The following is a 23851-nucleotide window of genomic DNA, read 5'->3' as shown; positions in this document are numbered from 1 at the left end:
GTTAAACAAACCTGGAGGATATTCTCAAGCATACTTATTGTAATACTGGGAAAATAGTAAAGAAGTAGGCAAAAGAGAACTTATTCTACAACACAATCTAAAGAAAGACATTAAAACTTGTGCCATCATGGAATTTGCATTTCTGAAGTACCCAAAGATGATCTCAGAGCACTTCAATAACATGAGTGACCTACACATCATAGATACTGGCCCCATTTTTGCACAGGGGGAATTGAGTCAGAGACAGTATATGCTCAAAGCCTATTACGGTCACTAAACTTAACACACCTTCTGGGAGAGCAGTGCATAGCGTGGAATAAAGATAAAAACCCTGTAGTAGTCACCACTGAAGAATTTTGTCAGGGGCTTCGTTTGCAATGACTGGATGGCCTTGGGGCAAAGAAAGGCAACATGTCCTAGTGGATTGACAGCTAGACTAGAAACTCTAGTGTAATCTCAATTCTACCCCCAATTCCCTCTTTGGCCTTGGGCAAACAACACTCATTACTTCTGTTATTCAGATACCAGTATACCTCAAGAGGGCTATTGAAAAGATTGGCTAATATTCAAGTGGCTTGTAGATAAAGAGTACTACACAAGTAACTTTTATGGTACAATGGTGTCTGAAGTGGCTCAGTGCCTAAGTGTTGTAAAGCTTTTGCTAACTCAGTATATAAGAAGTTTGTTTCTTCTTGGATCATCTTCAGGGTGACTGAGTGATTCTCTCTTCACTAAGACAAAAGGGATGCTTTCAATTAGCACTCCTGGGAAAAGACAATCTGTAATTACTACGGAAGTTGACAAATCAACTTAACGACTGAGACGACTGAGACTAGTCCTGGGGTCAGTCCTACGGCTGATGACAAGTAAGAACTACAGACTGCTTTGTCTTCAGCAGGATTTTTAGCCATGTTTGCAGAGATTTTACAGTCAAGATGATGGTGTTTCTGAATTTGCCTGACAACTTCTGAATGTCACATATGGTCAACGTTTTTAGGGATGTTAGTCACAACCTGAAAGTTGAAAATACAGTTTGAGAAAACATTCCTATTGCTTGTTTACTAGTACTGCAGGTTCCAACATGCCTACCTCTAGCAGTCATTAAAGTCAACCAGGACCAGTCTTCCCTCCTTTAGTATGTTTCAGAAATATATTCCAAACAGTATATAACATGCAAGTAACCTGAAAAATTTATCTCACAAAGCAGTAAAAATGTTGGCAGTAATAGGAGAGCAAAGAAGGAATATATAAGCATTGCTTAGTCTCCAAAAACCAAAGATCCTGGAAAAGTCTCATTTGTAAAAGGAGGGTGGCAGCCCAAGAGCAAGAGATTTAGCAGAAGACTGCAGTGGTCCCAGTATACTCAATGATCTCTGTGTACAAAAATGGAAGTTGAACCCCTTGGCATTGAGACTTGGGGATCTCACGTTAAAAGAACTCCCCCGCTCTCCTTCCCCCTACAGTGAATATAAAAGCAGTGCAACTTGTTTATCTGTTAATGATAAAAATTGTATACATATATATATTTCTACCTATCTATACACGTACACACACACAAAAGAAAGTGCTTTTTTATTTATACAATACCTTTCCATCAGCGGGAACACCCAACTTCTCTGACAACTGGGGATGAATAATCCACTTGTAAGCTTCTTTCAGTTGAACGATGTCATCCTTTGCCAAGGAAAGGCCCAGTTTTCTGAATCACATACATAAAGAAATAATAACTTGCACAGGAGTCTGTCAAAGATAGATACACGACATATGATATTTCTAGACAGAATTAAGTAGCTCATCCGAGGTAAACAAGCAGTGTATAAATGAAATGGACTAACACACTAAGCGTACAGATCACAGCGTGAAAGAATGAAAGGCTGTTCCAAGACCTCCTATAACAGCAGTGAAGCTTTGTACTGAATTAATAAAAAAGGCGTTGAGGAAACATTAAGGCCAGACAGGGATTCCAGGTAAGATGCTTCACAGTAAGCACATGAACACACACATGCGGATGCAACACGTCATGGTAAATCATACCATGCCATTTAAAGCAAACCCTAATCCACAAAAAAAAAAAGAAAAAAAGGTTGGTTTCTTTTTTTCCAACCAGATCAGTGAGATGATCAGCTCTCCAGGTGGTCACATAAGCACTTACGTTAACACAAGAAAGACAGAAGGTACATGCAGATGGAGCCGGGATACTTCTGATAGTAAATCAACATCTAGTTCAGCTTAAGTAAACTGAGTATCCGGATCCTTCAGGGCAGCACCTGTGCTATTTGCTAAGGAGCCTCTTGTCCAGGTTCTAGCCAAGGTAATGTCTTGCTTTGCCCTGTTTCTATTTGCCAGTGTTTCTTTCATTAAAAATTTAAAAATAGATTATGTTTCTTCCTGTGTGAGAGAACATGCACTGAAGAAACTCATGCCAGAGTTTCATGGTAGATCAAAAGTTGCAAAAGCCTTTCTAGAGTCTACACAAAGAAAAGCTTAGGAAGAGATTACCAAAAAAAATGCTTTGTTGTAAACAAACGAACAAAAAAACACCTTCTGTAAGACTTATTTTTTGTTGTTAAAAGGACAAATCAGTCCTTCATTAAAGGAGGGCATGAACTCCAGTGGACACAAATTCCTAAGGGGAAAATTCCAGGTGAAAACCTCAGTTGAACTCACTGGGATCTGACTCTATAGGTACAAGACCATGCCTTGACTCCCCCATCTTCGCCCATGCAGAGAGAAGTTAAAAGAAGCAGATGCCTGTAAGAACGCCAGCATATGATCTCAACCCCCTTGCTTACGAACTTACAAAGCAAAGCACATGTTCTCCTATACAAATGGCACCAATGGCTACTCAGGCAAGATGTGCCCTATACAAGCTAATCTTCTCTCAAGCAATTTAATGAAACAATGACTTTTAAATTAGTCTCAAAGTAGGAAGTGATTCATCAACTTTTACTCTGGCTTTCTATAAATATCTTGAAACTGTACTTCCACTCAGGATGGCTTCCACCAAAGAATAAACCAGTATCTTCAACTAACTTTGAGACAAGTGGATTTATTTTCTCTTGTCAACAGAGCCAGCCTATCCACTCAAAATGGCTCTAGATGTTCTCATTTGGCCAGGAACAGGAGTGTCCTGCAGTGGAAAAAAAATCACTCATTTATTTCAAAACGCTGAGGGTAAAAAGCAGAGTCAAAACTAACTTGCTTTCACCACACTAACATCTTTCTGCTACCACTCGACTGACTTTTCACCATTACCTGACTAAAAATGTTCAGTCACTATTAATGTAAGCTAAATCTGATACGGTGGCAAAACCAAGAGGTCCATACTCCGTTATGTCATCAGTGTACAACACGATTCTGGCTCACAGGTGGCATCATGGGACCTCCCAGGACCATTAAGTTAACTGGAAGTTGTACAATTATATAGACAGCCGGCACTCCAAGCTGAAATGCCATGTCCCAGCTATAACCACACCACACAAGGCAAACGAGATAAGAAACTTCAATTAAGGTTAAACCAGGATACAAAACAAACCCCAGGTGCCATCTTATCCTTTGTAAGCATTGTGTAAACTGAACAATAGGATCATAACAAGACATCATCTTCTTGTCTGCACAATGTTTTATATAGACAAATGGTGAAGAGGACTTGTCAGACAGACGACAAGATGCAGCAAGACGACAAGCTGCAGATGATTTAAAAAAAAAATAAAATAAAATAAAATGACAGCATATCCTAATTCTGAATTTCCTTCTGATTAGCTTTAAACATACAAAGTAAGTCAAAATCTGAGCCAAGAATATAGGAAGTGCTTCTACACGTTCCACAATGTTAGCAGAAGCACCTTTATATGAAAGTAACTGTCTTGATCTTGAAAATACAGTATTAATTAATTAATTGCTCAAAAATTTTTATTAACATACATATCTCAGCAGGTCCATTGCATTAAGTGGTTTCTCATTTCTGCTGTGCTGGAAAAAAGTTATAGTAAGAGTATCTCTCCTTTCTCTAAATCTGGGGGACTCACTAGTAGATGTGATGTGAGAGTTGCCAAAAGAAATTACTCACCCCATTTCCTGTTTTACCAGCAGCCAAGCAGCACGCTATATGTCACCAGCCATGCCCAGGAAGAAGAGAGAGAAAAAAAAATGCAGCTGAAATTAAGGTTCAAAATCCCAACTGTTTGAGACTGCTAGCATAACTAAAAAAAAAAAAAAAGTTTAAAAAACTCAGAACAATAAGGAAGTATCAGAATTTTAATTTAGCTTTTATTTAGGTGTTGAAGGTCAGAGTTGGTTTTTGTTCCTCCCTCCACAGCGTGGCCAAAAGACCCCTGCTCTGCATGTGTGAGCTGTTCCTTACTCTGTTATTCATTCTTCCATCACTAGACTCATAGAAACACAGGTAGGCTTTTGGGGAACGGACAACTGAATCAATTTTCCATCACATTAATCGGAAGCTTGACGTATCTTTAACATATCTAAAAAAAGAGTTGATTATATGGCAGAAAGAGTGTCTTCATGGGAGACACCCTCTCCAAGTAACTTCTAGCAGTTCCTAGGACAATCTGACAGACAGAGAATTCTGGACATCAAAAAGCTGATAGTCAAAGGAAAAGACTTGAAGTGATTTTTTTTTGGCCTGTTATGCTAAGCTAAATTTTCTTGTTTCTCAAATATTTTGATATTTCCCTCTTCCACTTGCAGATTTTTAAAATGCTGGTTAAAACAATCCTTCCAAAGCTAGTGTGTCATATTATTCTTTTCTATAACCCTTTGAAAAAGCTCTCGCCTTTACGCACTCCTCCCTCTACATCTCCATTTATCACATCTGAAGTTTCACCCTACATTTTGAAGGAACAAGTGTATATGGCATATGATGTCAAATGCAGATGCCACCACCACACACTTCTTTTTTTTTTTTCCAGAACAACTCTTGCATTTGAGAAATAATTGAAGATACACAGGCAAAGCTTAAAGTTGTTCTGATATTCTGATCACAGCGTTTACATACACTGGAGGTTTAAATCCTGAACACACGAAAAGCTAAGGACTGGTTTTGTCCTACACAGGCAAACAATTAGGTTTCTCTTGCTGATAACACTAGCTCCACACTAAGAAAAAAACACCCACTTTTAAAATGTACCTAGTGATACAAAATATACTTGTACATCTGGCTAAACTTAAAACGAATTAATATTCCTGAGTACTAATGAGCGTTCAGTCTGCTGCTGGAGAGACCTGGGAAGTGACACAAAAGATAGTGGGAAATCCCAGCTCCCTGAAACAAACTGCATACGTTTCTAAGACATCAGTTTGCAAACGGACAACCAAGTCACCTCAAATCCCATCTGGCTTTAAAAACAGAACAGGCTGCATTAAAAGCAGTTTGAAACTTGTTATTAACACTATAACTAGGAAAAGACTCTGACAGCCTAAGTCAAGTGCAACTACCAGTTATCTGCCATACAGAGAAATGAAAAAAAGCATCTGAATGGATGCTATTTGAAAACTGATTTGGCATATTATTAAAAAACATCAAATACAGTTAGCATCCATTATACAAAACATGAAATAAATGACACACTTGGTCTTATGGCAATCACAAAGCCTTTCCCTGAGGACTGCTCCTCATTTAAAGCTCAGCACTCAGTCAAGCAGTCACAGGCTGAATATGGAAAAACTAAAGAACAGACGAAACGCTACTAGAAACCTGAAGAAGCTGTTGGTACAAATGCTGGAATTCACTAACAATTATTTATTACACAGCATACCTAGGAAAGGCTAGCAGATCTGATCTGAGAATCTCGAACAGATTCCACCTTGAATCCTCCTTTTCATTTTTTCTCTTTTTCTCCCAGCTGTCCCTCTGTTGCTTTGTGCAAATCCTCTGTGAATGCCACTTTCTGCAGCTCCTGGTGTACTACTTTGAAGGGAGGTTCCAAGAAGCAATATTTATCTTACATGAGAGACCAGAGGATAACTCCGGGACCTCAAGAGGTCTCTATCCAACCTTGTGCTTAAAACAGAATCAGCTATGTAATCAGACCAGGTTGCTCTGGGTTTTATCCAATTAGGTCTTGAAAACCTCCAGTAATGGAGACTGCCCCACTTCTCTGGACAACCCGCTCCAATGCTGGATTGTCCTCAATCCATGCATGGTAAATGCTTTCACTCCCCTCCTCTAGCAACCTTATTTATGGAAAAAAACATAACGTAGCAGGCTCCTTTAATGTGGCACTGCCCAGGAACATCACTTAGGTGTCACACTCAGCAGTACAAGAATTAACTGTGGCTGAAACAAAGGTCAAAAGCAGAATTAAAATTACCTGTGGTAAGAAAGGACAGTAGAAAGATACAAAAGTAAGCACAAGGAAGCATCAGCCAACAAATCAGTGCAACACTACCAGACTGGAGCAAAATTAAAAGGACCAAGAAACTGAAGACTTCCAAAGAACAGTGTTTATGCCAAAAGCTTCCAAAAGTACATCTTTCCCCAACTTTGCTCTGGGGAGCTAGACACTTTAGAGGGGCATCTCTTTGCAGTCTCACTCACTTCTCTTTGGACTCACATATTGATCCTACACAGTGATCTATTACTTCACTTTAGTAATTGTTCAGTGATTTAGGCTTTAAATTTTGACTCTGCATGTGCTAAGAGTGACTGTCACTCTCTGCCTTGCAATGAAAACATACCAACTGAATTACTAAACCGAAATGCATTTAACCAAAATTTTAACTTTGACCTCAAATGGCCTTTGTATTAGGTCTTTATTTACTTTTGCCAGAAGTGATACTGGACACGTGTACTCAAAAAACCTGTACAATATTTCCATTTCAACAGAATGCCTATCATTGCAAGGGTCATTAATAAGAAAAAAAAAATCAATTGAAAACTTCCCACAATGAAGCAACAACATTCTCTGTTCTTCCTCTGCTAACAACCACTGTGCCACATTAAGACCGGTGTTACACTACTTAACTAATTGAACCAGTGCTGTTTACACACAGTCTGAACGCCTAAGTGTTCTCACTATCCTCACAGAAGCTGAATTTCAAAGCCAAGCTGTTTGTCTTGAAACAACTACAATGGAAAAATAAAATGAGTAGTTTTCAATCTGTGGACTGCAGATTGCTAGTAAAGACTCAGAGCAAGGTGACTCCACAACCATATACACACATGCAATGTCCAAAAATACGAGTCCCTCTCTCCAAAATAGCGAAGATCACTGATCTACATTCTTCAGCATCTTAAATCCCTTCCCTGTTTTTCATTCTTTGTATAAGATATATATGGTGCTTTAAGAATAAAAACATCCTCCCCCTCTACCCCAAACTCCGTCAAAATAATTGCTCTCTGTTGTCAAGGAAATAATGAAGAGGTTTGAAAACATGTATCAAACTTTTAGGAGCAGAGCCAGGATCACATCATTTTTTGGTTGAGATCAGAAGGAACCACATCATATATCACTTTTACACACTGACAGAGGAACTCAATCAAAAAATGTCTATCACCCTTCCTTTGGTACACCTAAAAGAATGAGAAAAATCTTAAAAACAGTGCTAGAAATATTAAGGGGAAAGAGGGATGGTGGAGAGAGAATACGAAGTTTGTTAGATACATGATCCACAAATCAGCACAGCACTGAATAAAATAAATATAGTTGTATCGATGGAATACTGTTTACTCAAATTCAGCGTGATTCATTATAGTGCATATGTAGACAGTATGAGTAAGACTGCTTCACAAAATGCCATGAAGTATATTGTAATCTTGTTTGCATAATAACCCAGATAAAATCATAAATAAAAACAGTTTCCAATTGAATTTCCTTGAACATACATCTGAACTAGAAAATATGACAACCACAGAACCAGGTCTAGAAATCCACCTTCGACAAATGCCAATTTAAACAATCTCAAATTCCTTGATTTAAAGCACACTGCAGGTTTGGTACTCCGTCGGGCGGCTAATCTCACTCCCTTTCCCTGTTTTATAGGGGCACAATTACAAACTAGAGAACACTTCTGCGTGTCAGAAAACCGACTGTGCTACAATAAGACCACAGGTCAAATCTCATCTCCTCTCTCCTGACTTCAAAAGTGAAAGAAAATTAAAGAAATTACTTTTCCCCTTCAGTTAAGACGAAACAATAGATTAGGGTACTGTGAGCACAGAAGCCAAAAGATCCCAAATTCCAAATCACATTCAACCAGTCCCTCTACTCCTATGCCTTAATTCCCCTGCTCTGCTCTTTCCCAGCTGTATGCGAAGCAGGGGATTGGATCCCTCTACTTCATAATTACTTTATGTTTGTGAAGTGGTTTGAAAATGAAAAATGCTCATTACAGAGCTCAAGCCTGCAGGGCAATGCTTAACAGCAAACATATTTCTGAAATACGCTAGCACAGGCACTATATTGATTACAAGCTGCAGGATATTATTCTAATGCTATCTGAGGAATCACAGTGGCAACTGTTGAAATACCATGTGCAATCCCAGCCACAGCATTTTTTCTCTGTATTAGAAAAGAGCTTCGAGATGGGGAATTCCATGATGAGGTATACACAGTCCTACAGGGAGTAATGACTACAGATGCTATTTGCATCAATGTCCTTGTAGCAAGTACCAGGATGATGGATCACAACTGAGACTACAGACATAGCTAACAGTTACCCTTTTGAAGGGCATGACTCACTTCAAATTCTAATATAGTTGTCTGACATAAACTTGGGACTCTTGTATTTATGATTTATTTTAATCAAACATCCTACTTGTAGGAAGAGGTGATAGCTTCTTTGCATTACAGTTACAAATACTATGCAAATGTAAATTTTATGTCCCCCTATTCTTCAGCTCCTGTCCTACATTTTAGGCTTGGCAGGATGACAACCGTCATAATTAAAGTAGTTGAAGGTAATATTAAAAGGCAGTTTCTGATTTTTTTTACGTAAGTCAGAGAAAATCTGTGTGTCATACAAAAGGTCAATGGGAGGGAGTCTGTCTTTGGGGTGTCCTTTTATGATAAAATTACATGTGTTCTTGTAGAGTGCAGCTCAAAGAATTAATAGCAAAATTTAACAAAAGATCATTGTTTCAACACAAAACTTCTTGAAACATGGCAACTTCTATTACCTGCTGCTTTTCTGTAACTATAAAGCAGGAACTGTTTTTACCACTTAGTTTTTGAAGTGGTAAGTGGATAGGTGCTAAACAAAAACCCATGATTTTAAACACGTTCTCTCTCATCACCACCATCAACCATTTTCACCTCTCCAGTTGGAACACCACTGCACAAACAGCTGCTTTAGCATTTGGCAAGACTGAAGGTGTGGAACAGAAAAGACAGAAGGAACCTTCTAACACAGACCTGCTTCCAGCTGAACCGAAACTGTTTCCAAAGAGAACAGACATATTTTTAGAGCTTCCCACTCACTCATCTCATACAACCTATTCATTTCTGGACCCACCCCACAGCTTTTATTCCCTTTGTTCGACCAAGCACTGTAGTATTGTTTGTTTGCTTGAGCATAAGAACCAGAAACCTTACCTGGAGCAGATGGACAGCTTAACAATTACATCATCTCACCCCTTTTATCAAACTAACAGTTTACTGCGCTTAGAAGACAAAGTTATCATAAAGTAATACATCTGGGTTTCTACCAACCACGTTTGTCAAGTCAGTTTTCCCAGTCCACGCCGAGCATCATCAAGATTTCAGTCAGCAAGAGGAACTCTCTGAAGCAAACTATTATTTTTTTGCAAAAACATTTGCAACCAAGACGGCCTCAAAACCAGACAGAAACACATGCCCTACTTGTTCAGACCAGCGTAAGAACATCAGTGAGCTAAAACTGCAATGCAATAACACCCTCTACCGAGGCATTCTGGTAAAGGCCCACAAGGACGCTGCAAAAGAACAGCAGCACCTAATTTTTCTCTCCTAGCCTCTTAGTTATATACATAAGCTATGGGGAAAATATATTTTTAAGCTAGATCACTCACTGTCACTACAATAAATAGAGTAAGGAAGGTAGACTGGAAATTGGAAAGACCTGATCAGTGGCACCCTGAAAATAATAAGGCTTCTCTTTTTTTTAAAAACAAGTTTACACTTCTATGGTTAACTCTGGGAATCAATTTGGAGGAATTTTGACCAACATCTGGAGTTCTGCACATGCATGCATCCATGTACTTACCTAGCCTGAAAGTGCTTTATTTATTTATTTTTTGATAAATCTCATTTTTTTTGGATGACCATAAAATGAAATGAGAGTAAAGAGACTTCATCCAGACAGAAAGCCCAAAGCAATTTGTTCTGGTATTATTTTACCAGACATAGTGACAGCTGAGGTGAACACCCCAACCATGCTTAATTTTGGATAGGAAGTAGACAGTCTGATGCGCAATCAGTCTTAGAAGTAGAACGTATGTCAGCACAACATGGTTATTACACTGGAATTTGCCTGAGAAGCAAGAACTAACAGTACTATTCAACACTAAAAGTGTACTAGGTAGTTAAACTATCAAGCTGTGTGGAATGAGAACAGTCGTCACCACAGATTTATATGCAAATCCAGGAAGACTTCATTCTGAAGTTTCTACTACATCTTACTATGGGAGGCATCTATTTTAAAGACTTCCTTGTTGCCCTTTGCAAGAGTATTTTTGCATCACTTTATATTGGTAAGCAAGGAAACACGTAGAACATCTCACAACTCAGCAAAAATTGTCACTTTATTAATCAAGTTATACTATAGTTAGTATTCTACCTTGATTTTCAAAGAAATTATCTGGGTTATATACTGCCCATGCTACCATTACCTTTTGTAATTAAATGACTGAAATGTAAACAATTTAAGTTTGATTAGAATTGCCATCAAAATCAGCAGTTTTACAACTCCTACAACTGTAGTTTCACAAATCCAGACTTTCAACGATGCCCAAGACAGGTGAAATACGTATTTTTACATCATTTAAAATGCTGTGGAGTTAAAGAGTTTATCTTCAAATTTCTTCATTTGTATTCTGCCGTACCAATTATCATTTATTTCAGGAAAGGCACCAGCTGTGCAATTCCTTCTCTAAGAAGATCCACAAAGCAGAATGGGCATCTGTACCAAACGGAACAATACACTAAGGGTTTGAGAAACTCCTCTTAGTTTTTCAGATGTAAACTAACTCCTGGGCTAACTGAAAACTGAAGTAACTCAGACACTTTATTAATTATAATAATACTCAGCAAAAAGGAAGGGGTGAGCAGACATCATTTCTAACATGTGTTTGATTTTTAATTGCTATTATTTGAAAAAGCAAACGAACAACAATCTCCAGTTCATACCTTTCCCAGTTATTTTCTTTAATACGCATTTAAGTTATGAAAATATATCTCTAAAAACTTACCTCCCTAACAGACAGCTGTGGGGGTAGTGACACAGAAAATACAAAACTGGTGAACTGGTAGTCAGCAGAATTAACCTTTTCACACACCTGTAAGCGAAGGATTTTAATATTAAACTACAGCAGTGGAAGTGAGTTGATAATCTTTTAGGATATTCTTTATTCTAGCATCATCACTGTAAATCCATATTAATACACATTCAGAGAGATGCCAAACACACAAACTAGACTAATCCCTAACAACTTATTGAAATATAAGCCCTTTTTTTAAAGGAAAAAAAAAAAAGAAGACACTAATGAACTGTTATCCTTATTGCTGTGGTATTATGAAACAACAAAACTCATTATTTTATGGTTAAAACCAATTGTATACATAAATCTTGGCATAAGGAATTATACCACTGTGACCAAAGTCTAGAACAGTTGACTCAGAATATTTTTCTTCATGGCACTGATATAATTCTATGACAATAAAAATGTTAAGGTCCTGGGATAAGACAGGAACAAACAGGTTTCCACAGTAATAATTCAGTCAGTCTTCAAAGCAACAGAATAGAATGGAATGTTTCATCTTTCAGTTTATGACAGAACACCTACATTTTCTCAGGATTACTATACAACCACTACAAATAAGCGGGAACTTCACCTAGATTTCTACTGTGCTTTGATACAAAAATCATGTTTGTCACTGGAAATAAAGCGAGAACCCAAACAGGCATCAAATGTTTTCAAGTAAGCTAGTGAAAACTGATGGCTACATGTCTCTACTGGAAGGAAGCTTAAACACACATGGAGAAAAAGAACAAAATTTCAGCGATTTTAATGAATGTTAACAAAGACAAATTACGAGCTTTCAAGATGAAATCAACATCTCAAATAAGGAAATTTCCTCATAAGAGAATCAGGTTTTGTGGAGCCTGTAACAAATGCTGTGAGATTTTCCATTGCTGTGCAAGAGTGTATCTCCAAAACAAGTCTTAAAAGTAGGTTCAGTAAACATATATGCACTCTTTCAATGGAAACAAAAAAGAAGCATCACACACTTCAACAGAAACTATATACTACGCTTTCTATTTAGTCCTAGTTTTTTTATACAGTCATGCTATTAAACCAAATTCTTTCCTATTAAATCTGTTAGACTCTTCAAATGCAAGCAGAATTTTTTAGCTGATATTTAGGTTTGTCACATAAGCAATTTCATTGCTCAGAGATGTTCACAACACTCATTATGCCCGTACTCTCCTAATTCATATTTTCTTCAATATCTACAATCTGTTGTATCACTGAAACATTGTCTTCCTTTGTGACTTTCTAAATAGTACTATATGGTAAAGAAATGCTCCTGCTATATTAGGAACACTTAGTCAAGCTGAAGAACACAGCATTTGATGCCCCCTCATTTTACCTTTATATAGCAAAAAGTGAACAGAGATCATCATTTACAGTGAGGTTTTATTTGTACTATATGCAGCTGAACCTCAAGTTATCTCCTAACCTCATGTAACTACATATCTGTTAATCTTTTTCTTAGGAAAATAGGTTTCTATCAGTCATTCCATTGCACCTGCACTGCTATTTTTGAAGTTACATTATGAGAAACCCTGGGTAAAATATGGTCACACTGACAAATTCTATTCTGCAGCTGCAGAAGAGGTATGCAAACACTGTGTCAAGGAGCAGTACGTAGTTGAATGGCGCCACCTACATTTCAAATTTTCAAAATGGGTAAATGTTTTGCTCTTTCTCTCAGTTGTTTAACTGTATGTATGGTGTTTTTAATCACCAGCTCCATGCTGCAGGCCCCAACATACAAAAGCTCCTAAAAAGTACACGTATAGATTAAAAACCGGTTATTTACCCTTTTGACAAAGTCAGCCTCGCAGAACTCCTGAAGAATTCCCAAACACACATTGCAAACCTCCACAGTTGAGTTCTCCACAGCAGCATTGTCATCATTAACCAAAGGAATCTGCTTGAGCACTCCATTCTGGTTCAGATCATCAGGCACCTCTTCTGTGTATTCAAGTCTGATTCGCTTACATGGTGGATCAACTACGCCAAAACCAGCTGTATCTTCTTTTTGTTGATTATTTTGCAGGAATTCTTTCAGATCCTTCATCAAATCCTAACACAAACAGAAGGATCCTACTGTTGTTGGTTTCACCTCTTTTATCAAATGCTGTAAAAAGCACTTACATGTCTCTGAAAGGCAGTAGCAACCACCCAACTTTAGTCTTTGTGTACGTAACTAATAACTTTTAATTTACACCGAAAGATATCTGCACAATTAAAAAAGCTACAAACTGTATTTCTGTCAAAATGTTACCCAAAGACATTGATTTTTGCTGAACAGACTTCTTTACCATCCAAGAAAAGTGGAAACATTTTACAGACTGACTTGCAGAAATTCATTCATCATCAACCCCATTGCTATTCAATGAAAACAGGTGTTTATTGCCTTTTTGTCATTTAGATTATGTAAGAATTTAATTCCCCCAACTCAATTAGCCAAGATGACTAGGAAGAGAGTTGGCCACCACAGTATGAGAAGAAAATGAGAACAGATAAATGTGAGGGTGAAATTAAATGCATGTGACAGAGGAGGAACAACTTCATGTAATGAGAGAAGCCTACAAATATTCAAGGGTGTGTTGGTGAGGAGAGAGAAGAATTAACTACATGTCTGTAATTTAGGAAGGGTGACGTATAGAGGTAAGGTATAGTTCAGAAAAAAAAAATTATTAAAACATCTCCAATAAAAAAGAGAGCAGTTACTGCATAGTTACAGCTCACGAGGAAAATTGGGTAGAGCTGCAAAAGAATGAAAAACAGCACGCGGAATGAACGCTTCTCAAATGATTGAAAGAAAATGGAAAAGGATAAAGAAGAAAAATTTGAAAGATGAATTCTGGAGCGTCTAAACTTGAATAAAGGTGAAAAAAATCAAAACAAGCACCATAAAATTCAAGCGTAAAGACAAGGGATTAGACCAGGTAAATGGCAATGTTTATTTGGCCTACACGATGATACCTCAGAGAATCAATATGGTAGAGGAGCAAATAGCCAAAACCAAGTTGAGACATGTCTAATACTAGAACACGAGCAAGAAGGATTGTGCACAACTAGGAAAAATTAGGAGAACATTGAATTTCAGCAGTAAGATCCACTAAACAGGATACCTAATAACACTCTGTTTGACTGAAAATGGTAAATTTATCATTTACCTGTGCTGTGCCATTCTTTAGCTACAGCCCCCCAATCAATTCTACTGAAAGAAGGAAGTATGAGGCAAAAGTACACAGATGCACAGATGCACATCAGCTGCACTGACACACAGAATCTTTGCTACTTAATACATTAAAGGAAAAAGAAAGGAGGGAACCGTCATAGCTGCACTGCTTAAGAAGTGATAGATCCGTGCTGTGCAGAAGCTACTCTGCCCTGTTTACCGGTGTTTCCAGGTAACACGTAGCAACTTTCTCAGTCAATGTTAACATCAAACCCACAACAATTCTTGTATTCTACCATTTTTGTCATTTCTCAAATTTGCAGTGTAGCAGTCATTCTCCATAACTCATTTTGCAAAACATTTTCCTCTCAGGCAAAGAGCCCGAGACCTCAACATCGTCTCCAAGGAGTGTGCAAAGAACGCTGCGTTTATATGTTCACACATTCTAATTAGGAATACAAAGAACAAACCTTGTATGGATGTCTATAAAGTGTCTGTGATCCCACACGGCAGAACCTGAAAATACATCGTGGGCAAGTGCCAGTGTTCAGTAATAGCTGAACGATTGGTTTGTCCTTTTCTGTTAGCGAAGACATGCTGGATAATTCTAAAATTAAAAGAAAAAAAAAAGGAAAAACCTAAGGATAAACATAATTCAGCAACTCAAGGATAAAAGGACTTGTATAACTCCCAATGAGGTACTCACCCTTACTGGCTATCTAGGAAACCTGAGGACGCATATAATAACTACAATTGTTCACACCAAAGGTTCAATTAGTGTACTGTCTTCCAAAGCAGGGATAAACAGATATGACAGGGAAATGTGTGTGTGCAGGGCATACTACCTCTGTCAAGTGCTCTCTGCCTCCAGTTATCTCTGCTTTGGGGGACTTTTCTGAGCTGCTGTCATTTGTCTGTTGGTAAACTAACAGATCTTTCATTAAAACCTTCTCTTCTGTCTCCCATATTTTTGTCGTTGCCTCTGTAACATCTTTTATCAACAAATTCCATAAGTTTATCGCCCAGTGGCAGACGAAAGACCTGATTTTATTTGGGGCTTAGCTCCTCTAGACAACATTTGATGGCACCCTAGGCTTTGTATGGCATGAGATGGCATGAAGCATGGTATGTTGGCATTCCCCACACCACTCACAGTTTATTAAATGTCTAACGTCCGTTGCATAGCATTAGAAATACCTCAGCCATGGAAGACCTTCACAGAATAGGAAAAGTTATTAATTCAATTATTTTCCACGAGATTCGGATTCTTCTTGGTCGGCTACAAAAACAAGGAGTTATGTAGAAAACTCGAAATCATATTTTAGAAGGAAAAACAAACAAACGTACTTTCAGACACTGGCTAACTTAATTCAGCTTCCTGCCACCTGAACGACACGGCCGTGCCGACGCCTCACGCCCTCACCGCCAAGACCCGGAGACCCAAAAGGAAGAAGCCGGGGAGGTTCCTCGGGAACCCCCCGCTCCCGGGGCGGCTCCGGGAGCCGCTCCTTCCGCGCCCCGCTCCTCACGGCCGCCCCCGGGCCGCCATAAGCCCGCGCGCCTCCCCTCAGAGCGGCCCTCGGCGCGGGGAGCCGCGCTCACCTCGATCCGAGCCGGGCGCTGGGCGGGCGGCAGGGCCGGCCGAGGGCTGCGCAGGGCAGGGCGGAGCGGCGGAGCGCGTCGGCGCCCGATTGCTCCGTGCTGCCGCGCCCGCCGGGGGCCGGGCCGGGCCGCGCCGTGCCCACAGCCGGGCCCGCAGCGAGGCGGAGATGGCGTCGCAGCCGCCGCCTCCCAAGCCCTGGGAGAACCGGCGGCTGGCGGGCACCGTGGCGCCCGCCTTCCAGTGAGTGCGGGGCAGCCGGGGGACGAGCGGCCGCCGCCGGGGGTCGCCTGCACGCCTGCGGCCCGGCTGTGGCTGGGGACGGGCGGCTGCCATCGGCCCCCCGGAGCGCCCCCCCCGGCCGCCTTCCCTGAGGGCGGCTCAAAGGTCGGGCCGGAGCCTGAGGGGCTGGGGCGCCCCGGGGTGGGCTGGGGCCGTTTGTCGGAGGTTTTGGGGAGGAGGAAGGTGTGCGCGGTGGGGAAGCTGAACCCGGGTGGGAAAACACGCCGCTTTGGTTTGGGAGGCCGTGGCTTGGGAGGCCTCCGGGGAGCGGGGGAGCTGCGCCTTGTGAGAAGTGGGGAAGGGGAATTGGGGCATCTGGCACCACTACCTTCGTCTGGGTGTCCCGAAAATACAGCGTGGGATGTTGTACGGTTCCTTTTTTTACCAGAAATCAGTGCTTGATGGTTGAGGATCAGCCTTGTGTAGCATGTTTGGCGCTAGCGGTAGCAGTTAGAGTGAGTTGAAACTGGGCAAAAGGTGAGCCCCAAACTGAACTTTCAACAGAAACTTTCTGCTTTCACCACAAGCTGAAGCTTGCTGAGTATAAATGTAATTTTTCTTGGTGGGATTATCTAGTTCATTTTAAATTGCTTCAAGGAGCTTAAAAGTGAGGTGTCCTAAGGTGACTATTGGGTGTGTAACGTGTCTTCTGTGGTAATACCTTATTCTTGCTTCTGTTTTTAACTGTTAAGAGAGTTAAAGTTTGCAAAAGCAAACATCATGAAGATACAAATATTATACCCTGCTTTGCAAACTGTAGGTTTTGCCGAGAGGAAGTTGTTCTGTATCTTACGTGTAACTGATATAGCAAGCATGTTTCATATTGAAATGAGCAAAAGCTGGCATCTGGTTGATAGAATTCAAATACCAACCTAGTTAGTACTCAGAGACTTACCGCAAAGGGCATAGATAAACCAACTGAAATCTAGCCATTTGCATGCCTGTAAAAGTTCATTTAATTAAAAAAAAAAAAAAAGACTCGTAATACCTTTTTCTGCTAACTGATAATACATTCAATCTCTAAATGTTCTGCATAAAGGTGATTAGAAAGGTTTGGTAGAGAAGGAAAAGCAGGGGACCCTAAGGCCTTGCATATGCTGTATAATTGTTTGGATTCTCAATTAGGTCACACCACCCTCTTCTCTAAGGGTGGGTTCAAAGGAGCTGTCAGACTTCTTTCATGCTGTACCATTGGCTTATTATCTAGGAGAGATGAGAACAAGTATTGGAAATAAAGCTTTCATATTGCAAAATATTCTTGGTTGCGTGTATAAGACAGTCTTGCACGGAGATAAACAACTTTGGTGTTACAACATCAGGTGTGATAGATCTGGATGCAGCATTTCCTGCTTTCTTAGTCTATATGATAAATAAGCTGAAGGTTTTTCCATCTGTATGTTTCAGTTGGGTTGCAGTTCCATCCTTACAAAGAATATCTCATGTTTTTTTTTTCTGAAAGACCTGTGTTTCTTGGCTAAATTTTTTACTTCTTACAAACATTGTGCAATGTACTGGGTGTTTGCCTACTAAATTCCTCAACCTGGCACTACTGAAACGCGCTGTCATATTTATAGTTAGTCCAGACCTCTGAGGAAAACGAAAATGCAACCTTATTTTGAGTACTGATCTTGATTGTCTGAATTTGTTTAGGTCTCCTGACTTGGGTGACAACTTGCTGACCAGACCTGGACAACCCACAGTTGCACGAATACCTCCACCTATTTTGCCAAGACCATCACAGCAAACAGGAAGCAGCAGTCTGAGCACTTTCAGGCCAGCCTATAGTAGTTCTTTTACTTCAGGCTATGGTTCATATGGAACCTCTTTTTATGGAAGCTATAGTCCTTACAGTTATGGATACGGTGGTTTGGGTTATAACCGCTTTCGTACAGATGATATTCCTCCCAGCAGGTTTGTTCAGCAGGCTGAAGAGAGCAGCAGAGGCGCCTTTCAGTCCATCGAAAGTATCGTGCATGCATTTGCCTCGGTCAGCATGATGATGGATGCTACGTTTTCAGCTGTGTACAACAGTTTCAGAGCCGTGTTGGATGTAGCCAATCACTTCTCCCGCCTCAGAGTACACTTCACAAAGGTGTTTTCAGCTTTCGCTTTAGTGAGAACTATAAGATATCTCTACCAGCGTCTACAGCGGTTACTAGGTTTGCGGAAGAGCTCTGAGAATGAGGATTTGTGGGCTGAAAGTGCGGGGACAGTAGCTCGTGTTGGTCTTGAAGACAAGGCAGCTAACTCTGCAAAATCCTGGCCTATTTTCTTGTTCTTTGCTGTTATAATGGGAGGTCCCTATCTGATTTGGAAACTGCTTTCTACATACACTGATGAAGAAACAGGTAAGATGATGTGCTGTGTGAGAGAAGTGCAGAGTATACGTTCACTTAGTTATCACGTGTAAAGATTAATCTTATATTTCAGTAATGGAAGTTAACTAGATACTGGCGTACAATTTTAGGCACGTGATACAGGTAACAGCCTGTTTAAATAGCCTACTCTTGAGTTAGGATGCAGTTTCTTGGCATGCCTTGTGTGATTCAAAAATTACAGTTTCTTTCTATTTCTGTGTCCTTTCTATGAGATGCATCAGCTGGGGAGGAGGGGGGGGGAAGCTATTGGGCAGGTTGTCTTACCAAATCATGATTTGTTTGTTACTGCTGACAGTTTTCTGTCAGAATTTTTAGTGAGGCAGTTAAGATGTCTTCTCCATTTTTATTTTATTAAAAACAAACAAGCACTTAATTCAAAGCAAGTAACTTCTTAATTTCTATTTGGAAACAGTGTCTAGTAACTGGGCAAGTGGCGAAGATGATCATGTAGTTGGAAGAGCAGAATATGACTTCAGTGCTCTTTCAGAAGAAGAAATTTCTTTCCGTGCTGGTGACATGCTCAAATTAGCACCCAAAGGTAAACTTTTAATCTTTTATTTGTTTTCTAATCACGTGTCCCCCCCAGTTTCAGACTGTAACAATATGACTTACTTCACAAAAACAAAACACCTTGTTGGACCCAACTCCTCATCTCTACTGCTTTTTTTTTTTTTGTCCGTTAGTTATTACATGCGTTCTAACAAAGCCCACTGAATAATTTTGTTCCCTAAAGTATGACACAACCTAAACTTACTCAGGGTGTACTTTGTGGTTACTGTCTTGGCTATTTCTTCCTCATGTGCACTGTACAACAGTGAAAAATATTTTTCCTGTGAAAAAATCTGATGGTGTCAACAATTTCAGCTTCACAGTACTCTTCAGAATACCTCACCAATGCAGATCCTAGTCATTTCTCCTGTGAACTAATTTGTATCTGCCTTTTATCACAGAGTTATTTTCTCCGCGTGATTAGTTGTCCTCTACCTCCTGGTGTATTTGTACCTCAACTGCAACATATTTTGAACTGTTTTGTAATTTAATGCATTTGTGTTTTCTTCTTCAGAACAACAACCCAAAATCCGTGGTTGGCTTTTGGCTAGTTACGATGGCCAAACAACAGGACTTGTGCCAGCTAATTACATCAAAATACTGGGCAAAAGAAGAGGTAGGAAAACAGTGGACCTGGAAAGGATTATGGAGCAACGGCCATCCTTTGTCGGCACATCTGATAGAGGATCCACTGCTGCTGTGACTTTAGAGGAGCAGGAAGCTGCTTTTGATTCTGTTTTTGCTGGAAGTAGTAAAGTTCCTGTTGCATCTGACTCCACTGTAGTCAGTGGAGAGAAACAGGGACTCTGAGGCACTTTCATCAACAAAGCAACTGAAGTATGTTTTATTGATAAAACTTAGGGTATGTTGAAAATCTGTATTGTAGTGGAACACTGATGGGTCTTTACCAGTTATTGCTGCTACTGACTGGTGAAGGGATGGAGAGATGATTGCTCAAATTTGTATTATTTATTTTTGGTTGACTTATGGCTGTATATTAGTGACTCTACCCAATGACCTGGCAGCAGCTGTAAGATCTTGAGTCAAGAAAAGTTGAGGCGCTTACAGCAAAGCAAACAAACAAATGGGGACTGACCTGTTCTTGTTAAGTAGACAAACTGTTGATGAAACCTGGAGATTAATGTCCAGTCTTCATTGGAATGTCAGCTTGACAAGATGTCACTTCAATAAATGTGCAAAGGGAAAAAACAGATTTCTGTAAAAAGCCCTCCAAAATTGGAGGCTGAGTATCATAAAATAGTGATAGTGCATTGTTTCCCTCTGAACGGAAGAAGAATTGCAAGAGATTTAGGTGACACAGCCGAATCTTTAGAAGATATCAATTGCTTGGTTTTTGGTAAGAAGTAGGGCTTCTGACATAAAGAAAGACCTTAGCTCTTTCTTATTAAAAAAAAGAATGTGACTCGTGAAAAAGAAAGGGGGGTACCGTGGAGGATGGATTAGGAATTACAGAGGAAGAATAGTGAGCCTTCAGCAGTAGTTCTAACTTTATTATTATTATTAAAAGAACATTAGAATGAAGGGCATCACTTAGTCAAGCACTTTCCAGGGCACTTACTGTCATTCCCTTCTGTAGTAAACTAATTTATCATCACTTCTAGCCATGTTGTGTTGTAGCCTGTTTACCGCCTGTCAGTAGCCTATCAACTGCCATCTGCATCTCAGTGTATTTTGGTTCATTGTTTGTTTTTGTTTTCAGGAATGTCAAAATACCTATGCTGCATTTTTAGTGCAGCGGTAATGCTTTGAAGTGTGTGTGGGTTAACAATTCCATTGAGTGGCAAAAAAAAAGTAAAGTTTCTTGTTTAGTTGTCTCAATTAGCTAAGTTCTTGGAGTTAACTCCTTGTGCTGCCTTTCAGGTGGTTAATGTTGCATCTGCCCATACTGTTTGAAGGCTCTAGTTTATCAAAAGTCATAAAAGCATTAAGACTGTTCCAAGTGCTTGGTATTTCTTTCATATTGGTGTTTGAGAATTCAGTATTGACATACAGTTTTTCTTAATGAAGCAAAGAATAATTACAACTTTTTTCCTTGAATATATATATATGTGTGTGTGTGTAATATATACATACATACATATTACATGTTGAGCTTCTGAAGGTTAGAGCGGTGGATAAAATACCTAAAGCTTGTCTTTATCACTAAAATAGCTTTTCTTTTTATTTTAAAGGTACTCAAAAGTATTAGTAAAAGTAGGACATGCCCTTTGCTTAATTGATCCAGTAGTTTCAATTTGACTGTTTCTACTGAGATCTTCAACATCCATTACATATTAGCAGAGCTTTCAGTATTTATACTTTAATTGCATTTGCTGGCCTTGAGTTACGAGAATCCTGTTCACCATGACAAATCTCTGACAAGGAAAATTGAAGGGAGCATTGCATTATTGAGGCAGGGTGGCTGAAGAGATGCATCCTGTGCTGGAACCTTGGATTTTAAAGTAACCTCTGAATGGCTGCTGATAACGAGCAAGAATTAAGTGGTTGTGCTCGGATATTGGGAGTAACCATTTTTACTAGATTGTTAGATCTTCAAGTGCAGAGGAAAAGGAAAGAGTAGTTTAAAGGGGAAATGGGAAACTAGAACTAGGTTTAAAACAGAACATGTTCCTGAGACATTTCCTTGTGTATCAGGGCATTGAAGAATTTTTTCTATATTTGGAAATAACACCTGTTGTTGAAATAAAATTAGCAAACAACCCTGAAATATAAAAGGGGGGGGAGGGGGGGCAGGAATGAGGTTGTTAAGTGTACAGTTCTGCTTACAGTGTGTATTCATGGAAGGAATTAGTTTACTGTTGTGAGTTTTAATTGACGGACTGTCAGCCTCTCTCGTGTCAGTGGAAGATTTCAATCAGAGGAAGGGTCTTTTAAATAAATGAATAAATGAAACCCAAACTTTTGTGGAATATCCGTTCAAGTTCTGTTTATCAGCTCAGAACAAGTTGGGAAGACAGTACCTCAATGTTCATCAGAAACCTTAAAACTACTAGTTTTTAGAAAGATGGATTTAACACTCACATTTCAGGTCATAATATTTTTGAAAACATTTTTTTAGTAGAAAAATAGGTTATTAATAACTTATCTTCACAGCAGTTCAACTTTAATCTACCAATCACTAACTGTCATAACTACATCTGCTAAATCTTGACAAGAGTTTTGATTCTTTCAATCTTGTGATTAATAGGAAATGAAGGCTCTGAGGAAATGAAGTTATTTAGCTCACAATTAACTGTATTGGTTGCAGAAGGGTGTTAAAAATAATTGAAGTAAAATATATACTGTTTCAAGATTTAGATTTTTCCTTTTTCTTTATATGTACAAACTAGCGTTAGGAAAGGGTGTGAATTTCATTGTCTACATCTCTGCCTGTACGTCAGCCTACAGAAAAACCATCTCAGTGAATGCTGATTGAAAAAGAGAGGCTGGTTGACACGCTGCTCAAGACTTGCCCAAGTTTAGAACAGTGAGAAGACTAAAAGGAGGAGATGCGGCTCCAACTGGAGTATGTAGAAGAGGAGATTAGGAAAGAGGTGCAGTTGAAATACTGCTGAACTGAGTTGAAGTACTGCTGAAATACTGCATTAGGCAATTGACTATTATTTTAAGATCTGTAAGTACTGAGCTACCTTTATTATTCTTTGGCACTACTTGTATACCTGTAGCAGACCTAGAAGGTTCTAACAGACCCACAGCATTTGCTTATATAAAATTTTAATCTTTTTTGAATGTTATTATAGACTGTTTAGCATACCAACCATTTTGTGCTTGAATACTATCTGAACTAATGACAGCTGCCAATTTTGACTTGTTCTCTGGGTGCTAGCAGTACATGACTGTGCACATGTTCAAAGCTTCGCTCAGGTTTCTGACAAATAAATTATAAACGCTCCTTTTGTCTAGTAGAACTTAATAAAATTGTCCTTTTTTTGCACAGGTTCAAAAAATTTCTTCTGTGGAACTGGACTGCATCTGAGCTAGTAAGATTGCTTTGACTTTATTGATCATATTGGTGCAATGTAGTAGTCAAGTAAATACAAAGAAAATAATTTCTTATAAATCTGATTTGTCAGTGAAAATTTTCCAAAAGAGGTTTAAAGTCAGTAACCAACACAATGACTTCCTTGACACACCATTGCTGTTGTAGAAATATTCTTGTTGGTGGTAGGAGGGGAGCTGCATTTCTTTTCCAAACATGGATAAGATGAAACCATATCTTTGTAAGTAGCTCCTTTTTAGTTTTTCATCTGTGCAGGTGTGGCCACATGTTGGGGTTTGCCAACATTTTTCACGCTGTGATGACAGGTAGTAATTGCGTGTGTCCAAGGTGATGACGATGCACTTTTTTTCCCCTTTGCCTCTTGGGAGTGGTTCTTTTGCAGGATGATTTG

General features: G+C 39.4%; 2 protein-coding genes across 6 annotated transcripts in view; one reads left to right on the top strand and one right to left on the bottom strand.

Annotated features, from left to right (window-relative positions):
* The window catches only part of PUS10 (pseudouridine synthase 10), a 35861-nt gene extending 18592 nt beyond the window's left edge, over positions 1 to 17269 (bottom strand). For 2 of the 5 annotated variants that reach the window (XM_035552986.2, XM_050710056.1), the window contains exons 1-6: positions 15978 to 16102; positions 15101 to 15237; positions 13260 to 13526; positions 11405 to 11491; positions 4070 to 4104; positions 1588 to 1699 (exon numbers count right to left, since the gene is read on the bottom strand). In XM_035552986.2, the coding sequence (XP_035408879.1) occupies positions 1588 to 1699; positions 4070 to 4104; positions 11405 to 11491; positions 13260 to 13526; positions 15101 to 15226 (627 nt within the window). In that variant the 5' untranslated portion in view covers positions 15227 to 15237; positions 15978 to 16102. Of the gene's footprint in view, positions 1 to 1587; positions 1700 to 4069; positions 4105 to 11404; positions 11492 to 13259; positions 13527 to 15100; positions 15238 to 15977; positions 16103 to 16232; positions 16358 to 16840 lie in introns of those variants that run through there. The other 3 variants (XM_050710055.1, XM_035552985.2, XM_050710057.1) reach the window with 3 other exon arrangements.
* On the top strand, positions 16296 to 23352 carry PEX13 (peroxisomal biogenesis factor 13). Its single transcript, XM_035552988.1, has 4 exons — positions 16296 to 16473; positions 18163 to 18860; positions 19303 to 19428; positions 19954 to 23352. The coding sequence occupies exons 1-4, from the start codon at positions 16400 to 16402 to the stop codon at positions 20247 to 20249; spliced, it is 1194 nt and encodes a 397-aa protein (XP_035408881.1). The 5' UTR covers positions 16296 to 16399; the 3' UTR covers positions 20250 to 23352.
* The last annotated feature ends 499 nt before the right edge of the window (positions 23353 to 23851 follow it).

This window comes from Cygnus atratus, chromosome 3, assembly GCF_013377495.2.
Source record: "Cygnus atratus isolate AKBS03 ecotype Queensland, Australia chromosome 3, CAtr_DNAZoo_HiC_assembly, whole genome shotgun sequence".
NCBI classification, from domain to species: Eukaryota; Metazoa; Chordata; class Aves; order Anseriformes; family Anatidae; genus Cygnus; species Cygnus atratus.
The sequence above is the reverse complement of the archived record's forward strand: the minus strand, read 5'-3'. Positions and strand labels throughout refer to the sequence as shown.